The sequence below is a fragment of the Salvelinus sp. IW2-2015 genome, linkage group LG15, assembly GCF_002910315.2.
Source record: "Salvelinus sp. IW2-2015 linkage group LG15, ASM291031v2, whole genome shotgun sequence".
Classification (NCBI taxonomy): domain Eukaryota; kingdom Metazoa; phylum Chordata; class Actinopteri; order Salmoniformes; family Salmonidae; genus Salvelinus; species Salvelinus sp. IW2-2015.
The window spans coordinates 5,671,363-5,692,058 of NC_036855.1; the positions used below are offsets into that span (position 1 = coordinate 5,671,363).

Below are 20,696 nucleotides of genomic sequence, written 5' to 3' on the forward strand. Positions count from 1 at the left end.
AAACATTTTCCATCTTTAAAAGTTGGCATAAGTAAAGTCTTTGATTAAAAAAATTATAAAAAGAAATACATAAAAACACAATAATGTTGACGTAAAGACCCATGACAACAAATATCAACACTTCTATTTAGTTTTGGAGAAATTCTTTACCTTCTGTAAGTTTAAGAAACACTGCCTTGTGCCTTGTAATTCTAATACCAAAAACTCATATATCTTGGAAGATATTTCCTAATTTCTCTCCCTCATGAGGAGGAAGGATAATGAAAGTTCACAGCAGTAACACGTAATGGTAGACCTATCATATTAGTTATAGTGATTTTACTGATATCAATTTTATTTATGAATTAAGTGATTCAAACCCGTAATTCTGTTACCAAATTGGTAACGGAATTACAACAAAAAAAATCATTAACGGAATTACTGCAACTGAATTGGCTTCAATGGAAAATCATAATAGTCATGAACCACAGTTGGGTCACCTGCTACGTTCCTCCCTTCCACCAGCATACTGTTATGTTCAGCTCATAACTGTTTTATATCTCTTTCTTTCATCTGGTGGACAAACCATGAGTGTTAACACAGTCTGAACAACCCCTCACTCTCTTCAGTTAATGTCACCTCTCCCAGCTCTCTCTGACACCTACCCATAAGCCCCCGCTCTTTCCATTTCTGTAACCAGCATCCTCACCCACTGATCGACACCGAGTAGAAAGTAGATGAAATTTTGGCCCACCCTGGCCTTGATGTTAACGTCCACAGACTGACTGGAACAAATCTGAACCTTTCATAGACATATGTTTCACAAGTTTGCATAGCGCAGTAGAGAACGTAGCACAGTAGAGTACAGTACTGAGTACAGTACTGTACAGTGAGTAGAGCACAGTACAATATCGTAAAGTACTGAGTACAGTACTGTACAGTGAGTAGAGCACAGTACAATATCGTAAGGTACTGAGTACAGTGAGTAGAGCACAGTACAGTATTGTCCAATACTATAGAAGTACAGTACTCTACAATACAGTAAAAAAAAGTACGAGTTTCGTACAGTATATTGTATTCTGTTGTAATGTTCTGTATTATACTGGAATGTACTGTGCTCTGCTGCGCTGGGATGTCAAAGAACAACATTTATATCATGTATTTCTGTGTAGTACAGATCAGGGACCCATTATGGAATTCCGTTACTGGGTGTAAATCTACTTAACYTACTGTAGTTTAATAACCAAACTCAATGTGTCATGTCATAGCTGACACCCAATTCTTTCTGAAGACATCTCTGAACCTTAATTCGGAGCTGATATTTAAGAGTTTTTGGAAAATGTGGTCGCATAAAAACCCTGAGGGAGATTTTACTCTAATTCCATCACCAAAGTTTGTATCTGCACAGTTCTCCCACTAAATTAGTTTTTGTAAATGTTTGTGGAAATTGTTCAAAGTAGTCCTTGTTGATTGTTAAACTTTGAAATCAATTGTTTTTGTTTGGCATACATTTTTTTTAATGTATGCATACAAAGTTTAAAAAAAAAACTGAGTCAAAGCGTAATTCCGTTACCATGGAATTGCCCAACTGGAAATAGCAGCCAGATAGTTAGCGGTCGTTTAGGTGCACTCATGTTTGACTCTGACCAAAGCACACGCCTTGGTTTGCCAAAGCCACAGGTTTGAGTCCTCTACCAGGTAACCTTAGACACTGGCACCCTTAAGGAGCTGAGCCTGGGGTACCAATAGCAGGCCTCCAATACAGGTTTGAGTCCTCTCACACAACATCAAAGGCCTTACTGTGACAGACAGAAAGGACAGGAAAGGGGGGGGTTGACTCAGTGGGTTGTTTAATGGCTTAGATCAACTGCATTATAGCATTACATTCCCATACCCTCTAATCCACCGGATGGGGATACACAGTTTAATACAGTATTAATTCAAATAGGTTAAGCAACATCATAGGGAAATAATATGCTACAGAAGAGTGGAAGAGGAGAGAGAACTGGAGGGTTCCCAAAGGTACAGGACTTGTTCATTCAAGCATTTAATTCAACTATTAGGTCCTTAATAATACTCCTATAGAGCCAAAGACTGAATTAGGAAATCTCTCCCTACTACCTAGACTTGGTGACAAAGGTCAGTGGCATTTCTTGTTCTTCCATTGTGARAGTCAAAGTGTGTGAAATTAATACATTGACAGATCAGCAAGGAGTTGTCCTTGCCTGTGGCTAACAAGACGTCATTTCAACAACATCTCCCTTGGAACAGGGAGTGTGTGAGTGAGTATGTCACGCTGGACTCAGACCAAAGTGTGTGTGTGTGTGTGAGAACACCAAACACAACAAATTATAGGATACACCACAGCTCACAGATTGCACAATCTTCCTTGGACTGGCTGTGACCCTTTTAACACAATATAATACAAATTACACCAAATCACTGCAACTTCTCACAAACATCTGATCTTTACTTTGGAAGGGAACATCTCACTTATTTTTTTGAAAACACTATCACACTTCCACACAAAYTTTTTAAATAATAAATCAACAAGATTATTTTGGAACGTTTGGGAAGGAATCGAATGTGTACCTTATCACCATCCAAATCAGCAGTGGTCAAATCTTTGCAATGAGTCAGAACTAATTGTAAAAAGGCTCCCCCACCCACAGTCAACACACAGTCTGCCAAGAGCAGTGGGGAGAACAAGGTGTGTCTGACAGTGTTCCAAGTCACCAGAGATGGTTAGATACAGCCCACACCCAACACTGATGATGAATAGGAGTCACACTCCTATTGAGCTCAATATGAATCCTATGAGATCATGTGCAGAGCAAGAGCTATACACTTTGTCTGATAAAACATTTGTAGAGCCTCACTGCTTATATTCCTCTCTGTTTTCATATGGTTTACTGGATTGGCACAACAATACTCAGTCTATGTGGCAGGCCTTAAACACTTCTGCCCATGCATGTTGCTTGCCTGACAAAGTACACAAAAAAAAACTGTTAAACTACGGCAGAGAAATTACATTCCAATCTTGAAATGTTCCTCAAGTCCCCAGTCCCCAGTCCTGTTGGATGGACAGTAAATGACAGTGTGTCTGCCTTTGACCACCATTAGGAGCATGGCTACTGACTGAGGTATTTTCTGGAGTCATGAAAAGTGAGAAAGGGGGATTTTTCAGCCCTCCGTCGACTGTAGCTAAAATAATCCATAGCTGTACTTTTATGAAAGTTACCTGTAAGGTTACAAAGCAGAACACAATGTATGAGATAATACAGTGTACGTTTGACAGCTTACTTCAACAATTTCCATTTGCAACCTTGTACATCACCACGTGTGTCTTTGGACATACAGTAAATATCTGGTTTGAAAATTGAACGCAGTAGGACGTATGTTGATGTAATTCAGACTACTGCTCCACACACACACACACACACCACATACTGCAGATTGGAGGCTGTGTGTGAAACAGTCTAAAGTCTGCAGTCATTAAATGGAACTAGGAGAGACCTCTGGAGCGGTGTTGTTGAATAGTCAGCCTCCCTATTCCTAGAGACCTTACCTCACAGGTGCAGTTTCCCATTCACAAGGCCATTAGATAACACAGTGGGATCTCAAGACCAACATGGTGTAAGTGTGGGAGGACAGGCTATAGAACAGCCCACTCCCCAACTCACAATCCTCTAGTCTACCCCCTACTCTGTCTCACACAGGAATTATGGTGTCATTGCAACACCCACTTCACAATTCAGTCCAGCCAGACAGTTTGCAGAGAGTGTTATTCAGCCTTTTAGACTGGGTTTCCTCTCTGTGTGCGTATGATAGAGAGAGGGAGAGAGAGAGAGAGAGAGAGAGAGAGAAAGAGAGAGAGAAAGAGAGAGAAAACACTGTTTATACAGGATGGATAAGTCACCATGACGACAGAGCTGCCAAGTCATGACACGATGAGAGGGGAAAACACCAAGCTGAGTGTCAGGTTCACATCCATGCTCCTGCTTCTGCACGTTTCTCTGTCTGGCTACTCTTTGTTGGAGGGATACTTTTTTTATTAAAATATTTGAGAAATCACTCTTATGTCAGCTGAGACTGTCCAGAGAGTAATATGGATAACATTTGAGTTCGTTTTAAGAGGTTTCTTAATCAATAGAGCAGTTATTATGCATTCATTGATTATCAACATCTTCATATGACACTTTTACAACATAGGACCTATAACAGTTTGTTGGAAAGTACAGCAACTAGGTTACATAACCTTGGATGTTTGATAGATGGGTGGTTAACCACAAAGTGGACCACACAAGTCATGACATCACCATGGCGATATATCTTTATTATCTCTAATTGTGTGGGATCACGTCAACAGAACCGAGAGAACACACACATTCAGAAGTTCGGCAGAGAAACAGGGCACTAATTGAGCATAATTGAAGGGGTCCTAGATGTGTGTCTCTTTGAAATCTCAGCACAGGGTTCAAAGATATGGAAGTTGGTCCATCAAAGTGGATTTGCAGTTGATAAATATTACCAAAGGAATTCATGAGGGAAACTATGTAGGCTAAGAATAAAGGAAACACCAACATAAAGTGTTTTCATAGGGCGTTGGGCCACCACAAGCCGTCAAAACAGTTCAATTAACCTTGGAATATATTCTACAAGTGTCTGGAATTATTATAGAGGCATGCGACATCATTCTTCCACGAGAAACTCCATAATTTGGTGTTTTGTTGATGGAAAACTGTCTCAGGCGCTGCTCCAGAATCTCCCATAAGTGTTCAGTTGGGTTGAGATCTGGTGACTGAGACACACACACACACACACACACACACACACACTTTACACTCCCTATGCCCCTTTGAGACCCCTCTTTCAAAGTCACTGAGATATCTTCTTCTAGCCATGGTAGCTAGAATAATGTGCAACTGAGCATTTGTATACATGACCCTAAGCATGATGGGATGTTAATTGCTGAATTAACTCAGGAACCACACCTGTATTGCAGCACCTGCTTTCAATATACTTTGTATCCCTCATTTACTGAAGGGTTTCCATTAATTTGTCCAACTTTGATAACCTCTCCATAGTGTTAAATGACACAAATATCACCATATAGGCAGAAACCTGAGCTGTGCACAAAGAATAAAGTCAAAGAGCCCTGGAGAAAAGCCGAGACACTGCACACCAGGCAGAATAGCCGATACACTGCACTCTGCTGCTGGCACACTCTGCCAGCAGCAGAGCGCAAGCCAGGTGTTTGAGTCGAGCCATGTGCCACACAGGTAGATAGCCAACAGTGTGAGAAATGTGTAATTATGGCCCACAATTCAGCAGGCGGGAGTGAAGGACACTGTGTCCTACCTGGGACTCCGGTACACAGCAGGCGGTAGGCGGGGGCAACACTGGTAGCTAACTGGGACACTGGTAGACAGCAGGCGGTGGCTAGCTAGCTGGGACACCGGTAGACAGTGTACTTCGCCCCCATAAAACTCAGATAATAGTTTATTTCCCTTTTGGCCCACATTTTAATGGCATCAACAACCAGGAGAAATCTGTCACGCAAGCATGAAGATGGCATGTGGGGGGGGGGGGCGTTCATGCAGGAACCAATGGGATGCTCAAAGGGTGGGCGTTCCTGCAGATGCAGGAATGCCCACATGCAGGAACGCCTTGTAATGCAGGCCGCAATCACACACTTCTGAACAATTTGGCACACGAACTAATGCCCCACACCACCTGCCTGTCCTCCTGTGTTGGTCGTGAGGTAGGCTACCTACACTAACTGAGCCAGCTGAATTGCCCTGACTATAACTGCCGGTCTGCCAATATACATAGCCTATAGACACACCTACAGCACCGTTTTATTTTGTCCTTTGACCACCTCCATAACCTTTGCACTGCTGAAACCAAAATTAAATCAAACTTGAATTACACAACACCCTCTTCTTGTAAACGCGAAAACACGCAGGGCAGAATGAAGGAGGAGGTTATTTTTAAACCATCCAAATGTTATTTAGAAACGTTCTTATGACAGTTAAAAGTAACATGAAATTGTGAAAAGAGCAATGCTCACTAAATAGAACATGCAAAGACATTCAGGCACTTAGCAGGAAATAAAGAGTTTTACCAGTTGGTTGATGAACGGGGGTTGAGAATGTCCTCTTTGGCCGTAAGCAGTGACAGGCTGTAGGTATCGAGGTTAATCGCTCGCATTGTGATGCAGAAGTTTTCCACAATCCAGCCCCGAAGATTTCTTCACTTAGCCAATTGCACTAGAAATTTACCCGCATAAACGGTCACACTGAAACACTGACGCGCATTCACGGCCAGGAGAACGATCTGTAGGCTTATCTCATGCAAAATAGTGGAAGTATCAAGTGGAGAAGAAGGTGAAGGTCCGCCAGCAGGATACGTAGGGCAGCGTTCAGTACATAAAAACGTAATAGAACGTTCAATTGAACGGAAACGGTGCTGTAGCCTGGTGTACAACCAGTTGAAAAACGGGGTTGTGGCTTCAAATTGCACCTCTAGCTTTTAAATACGTCAGCCATTGCGTCAAGCCACACCCTGGCACACCCACAAAACGGAGCAAACTGTACCTCAAAGTATCTTCAAGAACTTACAAAACCTTTTGGGGAAACACACACACACCACAGGAGGTTGGTGGCACCCTAATTGGGGAGGACAGGCTCGTTGTAATGACTGGAGTCAGTGGAATGGTATCAAATACATCAAATACATGGTTTCCAGGTGTTTGATGCCCATTCCATTTGCACCATTCCAGCCATTACTATCAGCTGTTCTCCCATCAGCAGCCTCCTGTGACACACGCACGCACCACGCACGCACACACACACAACACACACACACACACACACACACACACACACACACACACACACACACCACACACACAACACACACACACACACACACACACACACACACACACACACACACACACACACACACACATATACACACACCACAACAGACTGCCTAGTTGGGGCTGTTACAGACTTTCTTCAGTGAGATGTAAATATGTGTTCACCAAAAGCCCTACCAGATGAATGGGGGGAAATCTCAGTTACATTCTAGCTGGCCTGGTCCTCACACCATTATTTTCTCCTTCATTCCACGCTTTAATAATAAGGTGGAAATTATATATTTTCACCATTAACTAGCTTTATGTGCATATAACCAAATAGTTATTTTGAGAGCCATTCGTGTACATCAACATCTCTCACTTTCAGTAAGCTAATATGATCCAGAAAACAACGGCTACACGACACAGCTGAGGGTGTATCTGGCTGGCATGGTCTGCGTCAGGTTCAAGAAAAGCCACAGGAAAACAAAACACTTTATATTGGCACTGGAAGGGAGGGGCGGCTGTCAGTGTGAGGAGGGCCAGTGAAGGAGTGGTGGTGCTGGTGAGGTTTAGAGGGTGCAAATGGGGGGGGGGGGGCAGCTATAGAGCTGTCACTCTCGCTTTGTCCCACCAGCCCTTTGAATTGGCCCCTAGCAGCCCTTGGCAGCTCCCAGAGAATCAATGTACAGTGAGGGCCGTCTCCATCGAGACTCTTGAAGAATCAGAGGGACCAATTTCATGGGAACTGCGTCTGAGGCAGCCAGCGTGTTAAAAAAATTCAGTTCTCTGGTATTTGAGTGCTGATCAGGGTAGGGGGGTATGCATAGCGTTTATGTAGGTTTCTCAGCATTTTTGGGATGGTCATTCTGTTATCGTTCAGTCCAGATGTATCATTTGATAGAATCTTTGTTTCTGGTGTGTCAGTACAGAGTTTCCCCTTAAGYCTTCAGAGATTCGGACAGAGACCAAAGCCCCATTTAATATCTGCTCATCAGACTCACAAAGACTCAGTGTCTGTCTGGCATATGAAATCATAAACATAACCACTACCTTAAAAATAATAAGGAGTAACTATGCTTTCTCCAGCTTCCTCGTTTAAGTCCACTTGTCTTAATCTGACACAACTCTCTTACTGCACCAGTGGAGGCTGGTGGGAGGAGCTATAACAGGATGGGCTCATTGTAATGGCTGGAATGGAATGAATGGAACAGAGTCGAACGTGGTTTCTATATGTTTGATATGTGTGATACTGCTCCATTTATTCCATTCCAGCCATTACAATGAACCCGTACTCCTATAGCTCCTCCGACCAGCCTCCACTGAACTGCATGTAGTGCTACATCCCCACATCCCCATATCCCCAAGCCTCTATTATTCGTACAACTTCCTGTCATTAGGGGCTTCTCTCTGCCCTGGCCGGGGTTCCTGACCGGACATGATTTGTTGTGCTGTTATGCTTCATTTCAGACGACTCCGGCACTTCCTCCGTTCGTGTGCAGTGGCAGGCAGCTGCTGTTGGATGGGGCTTTTAGTGGGGGAAGGGGGAGGTGAGATATAGAGGGGGGCTGGTTAGGGGAGGGCATTCATTTTACTGAAACTCTTTCTCTCTCTAAATTTTCTCAGTAGGAGTTGCTGTTGGCTGTTGGTTGTTTGGCCTGAAATAGCCTGAACAAACTCAGTGTGGGTGACAGTGTTGAGGTGAGTATCCGAAAGGCAACATCCTCTCTCAGATCTCTTGATTGTGTGTCTAGATGGTTATTATTGGTCACTATGTATAGCTATTGCTAGACATAGTAGGCCTCTATCATGGTTATAAGCATTGTTATAAGCATGGTTATAAGCATGGTTGATTGCACAGTACATTGGTGCATGGTGATGTTTCCTCGCAGTACATAAGCAAAAAGGTCTTCAAACCAAAATCAAATCAAATCAAATTGTATTTATCACATGCGCCAAATACAGCAGGTGTGGAAGTTACAGTGAAATATGGGGTGGCAGTTAGCCCACATGGTTAAAGCATTGGGCCAGTAACCGGAAGTTTGCTAGATYGAATCCCTGAGCTGACAAGGTACAAATCTGTCGTCCCTGAACAAAGCAGTTAACCCACTGTTCTTAGGCCGTCATTGTAAATAAGAATTTGTTCTTAACTGACTTTCCTAGTTAAATAAAGGTTCAATTAAAAATAAATAAATAACAGGCCAAACAACCAACAATAACAAGCCCTGAACCAACAATGCAGTTTTAAGAAAAAAATGTATGTTAAGAAGGTATTTACTAAATAAACTGAAGTAAACAATGAAAAAAATAAGAAAATAACACATGACGAGGCTATATACAGAGGGTACCGGTACAGAGTCAATGTGGAGGCTATATACAGGGGGTACCGGTACAGAGGTCAAATGTGAGGCTATATACAGGGGGTACCGGTACAGAGTCAATGTGGAGGTTATATACAGGGGGTACCGGTACAAGTCAATTGTGAGGCTATATACAGGGGTACGGACAGAGTCAATGTGGAGGCTATATAGAGGGGGTACCGGTACAGAGTCAATGTGGAGGCTAATACAGGGGGTACCAGTACAGAGTTAATGTGTGGGGCACAGGTTAGTCGAGGTAATTGAAGTAATATGTATATGTAGGGTAGAGGTAAGTGACTATGCATAGATATAACAGAGAGTAGCAGCAGCGCAAAAATGTGTGTGTGGAGTGGGGGGGAGTCAATGCAAAATAGTCCGGGTAGCCATTTGATTAGGTGTTCAGGAGTCTTTATGGCTTGGGGGTAGAAGCTGTTAAGAAGCCTTTTGGACCTAGACTTAACACTCCGTTACCGTTTGCCGTGCGGTAGCAAAGAGAACAGTCTATGACTAGGATGGCTGGAGTCTTTGACAATTTTTAGGCTTTCCTCTGACACTGCCTAGTATAGAGGTCCTGGATGGCAGGAAGCTTGGCCAAGTGATGTACTGGGCCGTACGCACTACCCCCTCAAGTGCCTTGCGGTCAGTGGCCAAGCAGTTGCCATTACCAGGCGGTGATACAACCGGTCAGGATTGGTGCAGCTGTGAACTTTTTGAGGATCTGAGGACCCATGCCAAATCGTTTCAGTCTCCTGAGGGGGAATAGGCATGTGTCGTGCCCTCTTCATGACTGTCTGATGTGTTTGGACCATGACAGTTTGTGTGATGTGGAGACCAAGGACACTTGAAGCTCTCAACCTGCTCCACTTACAGCACGTCGATGAAATGGGGCGCGTGCTCGTCCCTCCTTTCCTGTAGTCCATGATCATACTGCTTTGGTCTTACTCACGTTGAGGAAGTTTGTTTGTCCTGCAGTGTCTCTGACCTCCCTATGGCTGTCTCATCGTTGTCGTGATCAGGCCTACCACTGTTGTGTCGTCGGCAAAACTTAATGATGGTGTTGGAGTTGTGCTTGGCCATGCAGTGAACAGGGAGTGCAGGAGGGGACTGAGCACGCACCCTGAGGGACTGTCATGCCAAATAATGTCCCCGCAGCCAATAGTGTCCCCCTCTACGTCACAATGGGATTAGATAAACTATTAGCGTCCGTTGCCATATCAATGGTGTGATTGCCTAAATGACTAGAATTTTGGAGATCATTACATCCTAAATGACGTTCTTTTCATCATCGCTATGCAAACAAGGCTGATTTTCGTGACAATTTTACTTCAGCTAATAAAATGAAAACATTAATTCAAACTACTTTTGGGTACCTTGTTAACATTACAACATGAAATCCATGTCTTAAACATTGCTACGTTTCGGAAATGGCAAAGAAAACGTGTAATCTTCTTGACACATTAGAGTTACTTTCCTTAGATCAGGAAGTCAGCTAATTTCCACTCCATTCATATGCAAATCGTTTTGATTCATACACTAGCTTGTCTGGCTGTCATGTTTTTATTTTAACCTGTCCTTCCCTTATCTACACTGAAATAATATAATTTCACTAGTCCTCTATTATGATTAATTTTGCTCTATCTCACATAGCTCATTAGTACACCCTTGTGGTTGAATATATATGTATCTATTGTAGGTTCTAGGATACAACAATGAATAATGTGGAACAAATAAATACCATCAAAGGAAACCTTACAATAATGAACACCTTGTAAAACAGCTGAGAAAACCAATCTGGCAATATTTAAGATTTTATTACATAAACTTTGATAGTTTTTGGTACAGTTGTGTCATTCATTTATTTTCACATATTTTTTTGTGCACTCACATGGCAATCATAGATTAAAATACTGAATTCTGGTGTGTGGAATATAGAGGAGGTGATTTGAATTGGGACACTGACTGATCATGTGCCATGGTGAAACAACTTTGATGGGCTTAAACTCCGGCGCTACAGTCTTCGCCCTCTCAAACTTCTGCCAGGCTAGACAGGTACTGACCTTTAGCACAAAGTGGCAAATTGAAACATTGTGTGCTCTCTGATATGACATTCATTGAAGTCATAATAATTTCAGATTTAATAGAATGTGATTGATAAACAAAAGGTTATTTTACTTGCCCAGCTGTCCACCTCCTTGATAATTCCCCAGCTGTCCACCCCCCCTCGCAAAAAAACACACACAATACCACAATTGGTTAGGAGCCCGTCTCCTCCCGCGCCAGCCTTCTCCCTCCACGCCATTATGTATCTTCAGCTATACAAAGACGTTGTATAATGAATATATTGTATATTATGAGTGAAGTCTAATGTGCCCAGCTGCCCATACTTCACTTGGCTAGGYCATTCTAGAGGGAGAAAATGTATTTCTATCTTCCTCAAAATAATATTTTATAATAAGTGTTTGGTGTCTGGGTCAGATGCAGGCTTGTGTGACAGCCAGGTGTATGTGTTCAGATCTAATGTGTGGGATTTGATGGCAACGGGCATCTGAGATGTGTTTGGGTTTAGAGGTTACAGTTTGACTCGTGCCCTTCTGTGATCGTTACTCGTTACGATAGTTTGTTTTTCATGACTCTCATTTCCGTGCTTTTAGACAGCATGCCTTTTGGCCGTTCCACCTCAAAAAGCACCAGAAAGAGGACTTCGACATGCACCATCTCAGATTGTTCTGAAATCGGTTATGTAGTTAGACACAGATAAGATAAGTATTCCTTCAACATTATTTTGGTAAATGTCAATTTAAAATTAAGCTAATCGATTCCACCCAAATTTGCCATTTAAATTCATAGGATTCATATAATATTAAATGAATATAGTTCCCAACATCCGATTTGTACCAAACCTCTTCTTAACATTGATTAAGACGTAAGGAATTGAAATAAATGGACCCCCAAACCCAACACCAAGTCCACCCCAACAGCCAGTATACAGTATCAGTTCTCTATGTTTGTAGAATAAAGCTGTGACTAGGAGTAGTGTTTCTTCATGCTATGTCATGTATTCTCAGTGAATGTGGTGATGGTTATTTTCCTCTGTTCAGAGAAATGTTTTATTGAAGTTGTTAGGTTTATGTACCATCATACAACCTGATATTACCAGGTACTGACCCCGAAAAGTGAGAAGAACCCCCCCCTCTCCTCCCAATGTTAATTCAAGACTCAACCTTAAAATAATAATGATTTATAAATGTAGAGTGAAGAGTTAAATGTTAGAACAATGTATTGGCCCAAATACATCTCAACGAAAAATTATATGAAAACAAAAACAGCATTCAGGACTACTCATTCCACATTTCATCCTTTCACTTGTTTTTTCTTTCTTCAGTGCATCTTCTATTGCAGTGATGTCTCTACATCCCAAATGATGTTGGCGACCAGTTGCAGTGATCGGTGCCTTAATGGGGCAGATTATGCTTGTTTTGGGTACAGAGCATGTGTCCTCTCTGTTTGGCCCCCAAAATTATCTTAACTTGAGTCCATGTTTTCATCATCCACAGCATCGGCAATTCCAATATAGTACTCATCATCATAGCAGGTGTTGAATGCCTGAGAATGATTCACTCATCTGATTTGCCTATAGCAATATTTACCTTGGAGGATAGATAATGCGGCTAACCCTGCAACGTTCAAAGGTAGGCACATTCCAGTGAGTAGTACATTTACAAGACAATTAAACATGATAATGTCCTGGGAAAGGCTGTTCCATAAGCAGACCATTAAGCATTCCAGACATAGCTCACACTGAACACACACCCACAAACACAAACACACACACACGCAAATGAGGGCTTACAGGACTGTCAAATCAAATCAAATTTTATTGGTCACATACACATCGTTAGCAGATGTTAATGCGAGTGTAGCGAAATGCTTGTGCTTCTAGTTCCGACAGTGCAGCAATATCTAACAAGTAATATCTAACAATTCCCCAACAACTACCTAATACACACAAATCTAAAGGGGTGAATGAGAATATGTACATATAAATATATGGATGAGTGATGGGCGAGCGGCATAGGCAAAATGCAGTGGATGGTATAAGATACAGTATACACATATGAGATGAGTAATGTAAGATATGTAAACATTATTAAAGTGGCATTATTTAAAGTGACTAGTGTGTGTGTGTGTGTGTGTTCGAAAGGGGTCGTTCCATGTCATTTTCAGATTGTTCTGAAATGGTTTCTGCATTTAGATACATATAAGACATGTATTCCTGCAACAGTTTGTTGAAATATTTTGTGGAAATATAATTTTATATATCATTTTATATATAAAATATAATTTTAGGATTTTATCAAATTGTATCTCTTACTGCAGTGGGCTAAATCAGGGTAGTCTTAAACAAATCTACTTTGAAACACAGGTATACACCTCACACATGGTTATGGGCTTAAAACAAAGAAGACACCTGTACAATGTATTACATTTTGAGTTTGCATCCCAATATTATTCTTTATATACATAACAGAAGACTGAAATATAACACAAAACATTTGACATAAAAAGGAATGTTTAATTAATAAAATAACGCTGATTAATTATGAAATGATGACATTCCACCGATGAGGCTACTGGGTCATTTGACTGCAGAAAAGGGCTACCCTTATAACTACGTGGAGGTTAAATTATGACTTGAGATATGTAAACAAAACAAACAGGTGCTTTCTAGTACCTGAAAGGGTTCTTTGGCTGTCTCCATAGGAGAACCCTTTGAAGAACCTTTGTTGGTTCCAGGTAGAACCATTTTGGTTCCAAGTATAACCATTTTGTGTTCCATGTAGAACCCTTTCCACGGAGGATTCTACATGAAACCCGAAATGGTTCTACCTGGAACCAAAAAGGGTTTTCACCTGGAACCAAAACTCATTATCCTATGGGGAAAGCCAAAGAACCATTTGGAGCCCTTTTTTTCTAAGTGTAGGTTTAACTCAAACATATCTCTCTTAACACATAACTCTCAAAGAAATCAATGTGTGATTTGAGTAAAATTGCGATCTATGTGATCATATCTGAAGTTAGAATGTGGCCCTGTATGACACCATGGACTAGCACTGAGCAAACGCAGGCTGATAACAGTCTCCCTTCCTGCCTGTTTCTGCTTCCCTCATAACCTTTCAGTACTGAGCCTGTAAGGTTGTGTGTTATTGTCTGTCTGGGTGGTATTGAGTTAGACGTGGGAGAGCTGGACTGCTGTTAGGCCACAGTGGAGCACTCCCTCAGTCATGATAAGCCATGCAATAAGTTTACGAGGCAGGAAGGGACCCAGACCATAACAAGCACCAGGCCATGTTGAGACAGTGACACCATGTGAGGCAGGAAGGGAACCAGACTACCACCACCACCAGCAGACCCTGTAGAGACAGTGACAACACCGCCATTGAGAGCATCCTGTCGGGCTGTATCACTGCCTGGTATGGTAAGTGAACCGTCCGCAACCGCAGGGCTCCTCAGAGGGTGGTGCAGTCATCCCATCACCGGGGGCACACTGCCTGCCTTCCAGGATATCTACAGCACCCGGTTTCACGGGAAGGCCAAGAAGATTATCAAAGACCTCAACCAGACAAGCATTGTAATTTTGAATTCCGTAAAGTGAGTGTGCAAGAGCTGAAAAAATTCTTGCTGTCTATCAACAATGACAAGCCACCGGGGTCTGACAACTTGGATAGAAAATTACTGAGGATAATAGCCGACGATATTGACACTCCTATTTGCCATATCTTCAATCTAAGCCTACTAGAAAGTGTGTGCCCTCAGGCCTGGAGGAAGCAAAAGTATTTCCACTACCCAAGAATATTAAAGCCCCCTTTTACCGGCTCAAATAGCCGACCAATCAGCCTGTTAACAACCGTAAGTAAACTTTTTGAAAAAATGGTGTTTGACCAGATACAATGCTATTTTACTGTCAACAAATTGACAACAGACTTTCAGCACTCTTATAGGGAAGGACAATCAACAATCACTTGCACAAATGACTGATGATTGACTGAGAGAAATTGATGATAAAAAGATTGTGGGTGCTGTTTTGTTAGACTTCAGTGCGGCTTTTGACATTATCGATCATAGTCTACCTCTGGAAAAACATATGTGTTATGGCTTTACCCTGCTATATTGTGGATAAAGAGTTACCTGTCTAACAGAATCAGGAATTCCCCTGAGCAGCTGTCTAGGCCCCTTACTTTTTTCAATCTTTACTAATGACATGCCACTGCATTTATCTGTGTCTATGTATGCGGTTGACTCAACACTATACAAGTCAGCTACTACAGTGAATGAAATCACTGCAACACTTAACAAAGAGCTGCAGTTAGTTTCAGAACGGGTGGTAATGAATAAGTTAGTCTTAAATATTTTAAAAACTAAAAGCATTGTATTTGGGACAAATCAATCACTGAACCCTAAACCTCAACTAAATCTTGTAATAAATAATGTGGAAATTAATGTGACTAAACTGCTTGGAGTAACCCTGGATTTTCAACGGTCATGGTCAAAACATGTTGATACAACAGTAGCTAAGATGGGGAGAAGTCTGTCCATAATAAAGCGCTGCTCTGCCTTTTTAACAGCACTATCAACAAGGCGGGTCCTACAGGCCCTAGTTTTGTCGCACCTGGACTTCTGTTCAGTCGTGTGGTCAGGTGCCAGAAAGACAGACCTCTGAAAATTGCAATTGGCTCAGAATAGGGAAGCACGGTTGGCCCTTAAATGTACACGGAAAGCTAACATTAATAATATGCATGTAAATCTCTCATGGCTTAATGTGGAGGAGAGATTGACTCCATCACTACTTGTTTATGTAAGAGGTGTTGACAAGCTGAATGCACCGAGGTGTCTGTTTAAACTACTAGCACACAGCTCAGACACCCATGCGTACCCCACAAGACATGCTACCAGAGGTCTCTTCACAGTGAAACTCTATTCCACGTCATGTAACTGATGCAAGCAGTAGAATCAGATTTAAAAACCAGATAAAATACACCTTTTGGAAAGGCGGCGACTGTGAAGAGACACAGATASACACACACACACACACACACACACACACACACACACACACACACACACACACACACACACACACACACACACACACACACACACACACACACACACACACACACACACACACACACACACACACACACACACACACACACACACACACACTCTACACATACATACATTGTAATATTGTTGTATGGTGGTATTATACATGTTGTATTGTAGATATGTAGCGGTGTAATAATGTTATATGATGTACTGTTTTTATATTTTGTTTTATGTGTGATGTGCCTTGATGTGTTTGGACCCCAGGAAGAGTAGCTGCTGTCTTGGCAGGAACTAATGGGGATCCATAATAAATACAAAATACCCGAGCCACGGCCTGTTCACCCCGCTACCATCTAGAAGGTGGAGTCAGAGACTGAGAAACAGCTTCTATCTCCAGGCCATCAGACCATTAAACAGTCACCACTAGCCTCAGTGACTATTCTAGCCGGCTACCACCCGGTACTCTGACCTGCACCTTAGAGACTGCTGCCCTATGTACAGTACATAGAGTGAGTACATAGAGTAATTGTATCAGAAATAAAGGTAAGACCAAGATGCAGACCGTGTCGAAGTAACAATGTTTATTACAGCAACAGAGGCAAAGGTACAGGACGGCAGGCAGGCTCAGGGTCAGGTCAGGCAGAGGTCGGTAATCCAGAGGTGGGGCAAAGGTACAGGACGGCAGGCAGGCTCAGGGTCAGGGGCAGGCAGAGTGGTAGGCGGGTGGGTACCGGGTCAGGACAGGCAAGGGTCAAAAACCAGGAGGACGAGAAAAGAGAGACTAGGGAAAAGCAGGAGCTGACACAAAAACGCTGGTTGGCTTGACAAATAAGACGAACTGGCAACAGACAAACAGAGAACACAGGTATAAATACACAGGGGATAATGGGGAAGATGGAGGGGGGGGTGGAGACAATCACAAAGACAGGTGAAACAGATCAGGTGTGATCAGTGTGTGACACATTGAACACTGGTCAATGTTTACATAGTGTTTCAACCACTTTATATGTATATACTGTATTCTATAACTTATTTTTTTTAATTTTCTGGATTATTACTACCAAGGACTTCGAACAAACCAAAACCTGCAGAAGAAACACAGAGGAACCTGGAAATACCATCCAACACAAAACTGAGTGAGTAATGTTTAGTCTGAACCTACTTCTGAAGCCAAAAAGTAAAAGACAATAATTTCTAGATAATTGTGTTATATAAAGCTTAATAAATAAGGCTACTAAGCTACCAAGCTGCTCGGACAGAACTGACCTGGCTGCAACTTCAATTAGCACTGAAGTGTGAAGTGAGAGGTGTAAAAACTCTTGAGCCTAACAATGACAGGAGAGTTTCACAGCTCCCCCACCCAAATGCAGAGGCCTTTGAAGCCCCCATGGCTTGTCCCTGGGCAGAGGTCATTACAATACAGTACCCCATGGATATTAAAAATAACACTGCACGGAGTAAGTACAAAAAAAGCTCCTCAAGGACAATCCAGAGACACTATTTACTGACTGCTAAAATGAAAGGAACGTAAGCAACTTAATGTTCCACACAGACCATCCCCTGGCATGGCACAGTGCTATAAGAGCACACTACCCCTATGTCAAGAGAGAGGGTATTGTCCCTGGGTGGAAACTCAGAATACTAGACATTGAGGAAATTGAAACAACCTCTGTCAACGTGTACAAGTCTGGGACAGTGGTGCAGGGCATCCTCAAGCAGTTCCAGCAGGACTTTTACAGGATCAAAGAGAGAGAGAACAGCAGGAAAAAGCTCTCTCTCTGTGACGACTTGCCCATCCGGAGTGAGTCTGATCACACCTCTTCAAACTGTCCTGCAGACAAGGATAGTCAGCCCCCCCCCCAGCACTGAACACACCCAGGTCCCACAACTGCACTGCTCCTCCATTATTGAGAGGGATACATTCACAGAGCTGGAGAGAGACATGGTGGAGCTCAGAGAGATAATCCACACAATCCAGACAGTACAAACCCACAAAAGAGACCAGCACAACAACACCCCCGCAACAAGGCCCGGAGGGCAGAAGGTGGAGATGGACGGCTGTCTGAGAGAGCTGGCTGCTCTACGGACTGAGGTGAGAGAACATATGGCACTGAAGGAGGAGGTGAGAAAACTAAGTTGTGACAGAGAGCAGGACATTCTCCCAGACAAACCAGCAGAACAGCCCACCTTAGACCCGGACCACAACGGGACAGACAACACAGGACCCACCCACCCACCCACCAAGCCAACAGACCCCACCCCGCCCTAACAGCCCTCATGTCAGCTCCCCTGATANTCAGCTCCCCTGATAACTCTCTTGACAACCCCCACACATCCACTGAGGACACACAAAAGCCAGAGATTGTGCTCCTCATGGACTCAAATGGCAAATACATTCAAGAGGATAAACTTTTTCCCAAACACAAAGTGGCTAAACTCTGGTGCCCAAACACTGTTGTCAAAGGACATACTAGGGTCCCCCAGCTTCATCATCATTCACACATGCACAAATTACCTGAGGACCCAGCAGGAAAGTGTAGCCACAGGACTAAAGGGAGTGATTGAAAAAGCTTCTTCCACTTTCCCCAACGCACAAGTGGTTATCTACACCATGCTACCACAACCCTGCCACCATACAGCGGGTGAATGCAAGAATTTCACGAGACTGTGCCTCAAAACCCAATGTCTACTTGGCCCACCATTCCACCCTGGACTTGAACAGCCTTTCCAACCAGGTCCACCTCTACAGCAATCCAAACTTTTACCAAGACCCTGACAGATGTCACCCTCAACCGTAGCCCCAGCACCTCACACAGGAGCAACATAGCAACAGACACCCCGCCCAGACCAGCAGACACCCTCCCAGACCTGCAAAACCCCCTCCTGAAGGACCTGCAATGAGAGAACCCATGCCAAGAGGACCTACACGCAGACCACAGCATCACCAGCCAAGACCACCCGAAGCAAACCCTGGCCACACCCCCTTATCAGACCTATGCCCCTTTTGCCCACCCCATGCCCCCCCGTCCCTGCGGCAAGGACCTCAACAAGATAGCAGGACATATGCCCAGGTCGTGAGCAGAGCAACAGGCCCAACCCCCACTATTACTAGAGAAAAATGTCCTCATGTGTGCTACCTTTATCCCACAATAGAATCCTCATACTTTAACGATGACAGCTTCTCAATCCTAGAGGGGGAGATCAACAATTTCCAGGCCCAGGGACATGTACTAGTCTGTGGCGACCTAAATGCCAGAACTGGACAAGAACCTGCCACCCTCAGCACACAGGGGGACAAACACCTACCTGGATGTGACAGCATTCCCTCCTCCTTATGCCCCCATAGACACAACTACGACAACATAAACAACAAAAACAGGTCACAACTCCTGCAGCTCTGTCGGACGCTGGGTATGTACATAGTCAATGGTAGGTTTCAAGGGGACTCTTACGGCAGGTACACCTATAGCTCATCTTTTGGCAGTAGTACTGTAGACTACTTTATCACTGACCTCAACCCAGAGTCTCTTAGAGCATTCACAGTCAGTCCACAGTCAGATCTGAACTATCAGATCACAGCAAAATCACACTCTACTTGAACAGAGCTATGCTCAATCATAAGCCATCAAAGCCAAAGGAACTGAATAATATTAAGAACTGCTATAGATGGAAGGAAAGTAGTGTGGAATTCTACCAAAAAACAATTAGGCAACAACAAATTCAATCCCTTCTAGACAATTTCCTGGACAAAATGTTCCACTGTAATAGTGAAGGTGTAAACTTGGCAGTAGAAAACCTAAACAGTTTATTTGACCTCTCAGCTTCCCTATCAAATCTAAAAATTGCAAGCAGACAACCTAAGAAAATTAACAACAATAACAAATGGTTTGATGAAGAATGCAAAAACCTAAGAAAGAAATTGAGAAACMTATCCAAACAAAAACATAGAGACCCAGAAAACCTGAGCCTACGCCTTCACTATGGTGAATCACTAAAGCAATACAGAAATACACTACAGAAAAAGAAGGAACAGCACGGCAGAAATTAGCTCAATGTAATTGAAGAATCCATAGAATCGAACCACTTCTGGGAAAATTGGAAAACTCTAAACAAACAACAACACGAAGAGTTATCTAACCAAAACGGAGATTACATTTACATTTAACAGACGCTCTTATCCAGAGCGACTTACACATTGGAAAGTTCATACATATTCATCCTGGTCCCCCCGTGGGAAATGAACCCACAACCCTGGCGTTGCAAGCGCCATGCTCTACCAACTGAGCCACACGGGATGTATGGATAAACCACTTCTCCAATATTTTTGGCTCTATAACAAAGAATAAACAGCAAAAACATATACATAATCAAATACAAATCTTAGA

The 20,696-nt window shown here is 42.9% G+C and overlaps 1 protein-coding gene across 1 annotated transcript in view; it reads right to left on the minus strand.

The window, feature by feature from the left end:
- Positions 1-6,490, minus strand: part of LOC111974908 (drebrin-like protein A) — a 51,793-nt gene extending 45,303 nt beyond the window's left edge. The window contains exon 1 of the mRNA XM_024002979.1: positions 6,107-6,490. Within this exon, the coding sequence (XP_023858747.1) occupies positions 6,107-6,192 (86 nt within the window). The 5' untranslated portion in view covers positions 6,193-6,490. The remainder of the gene's footprint in view (positions 1-6,106) is intronic.
- Between the last annotated feature and the right edge of the window lie 14,206 nt (positions 6,491-20,696).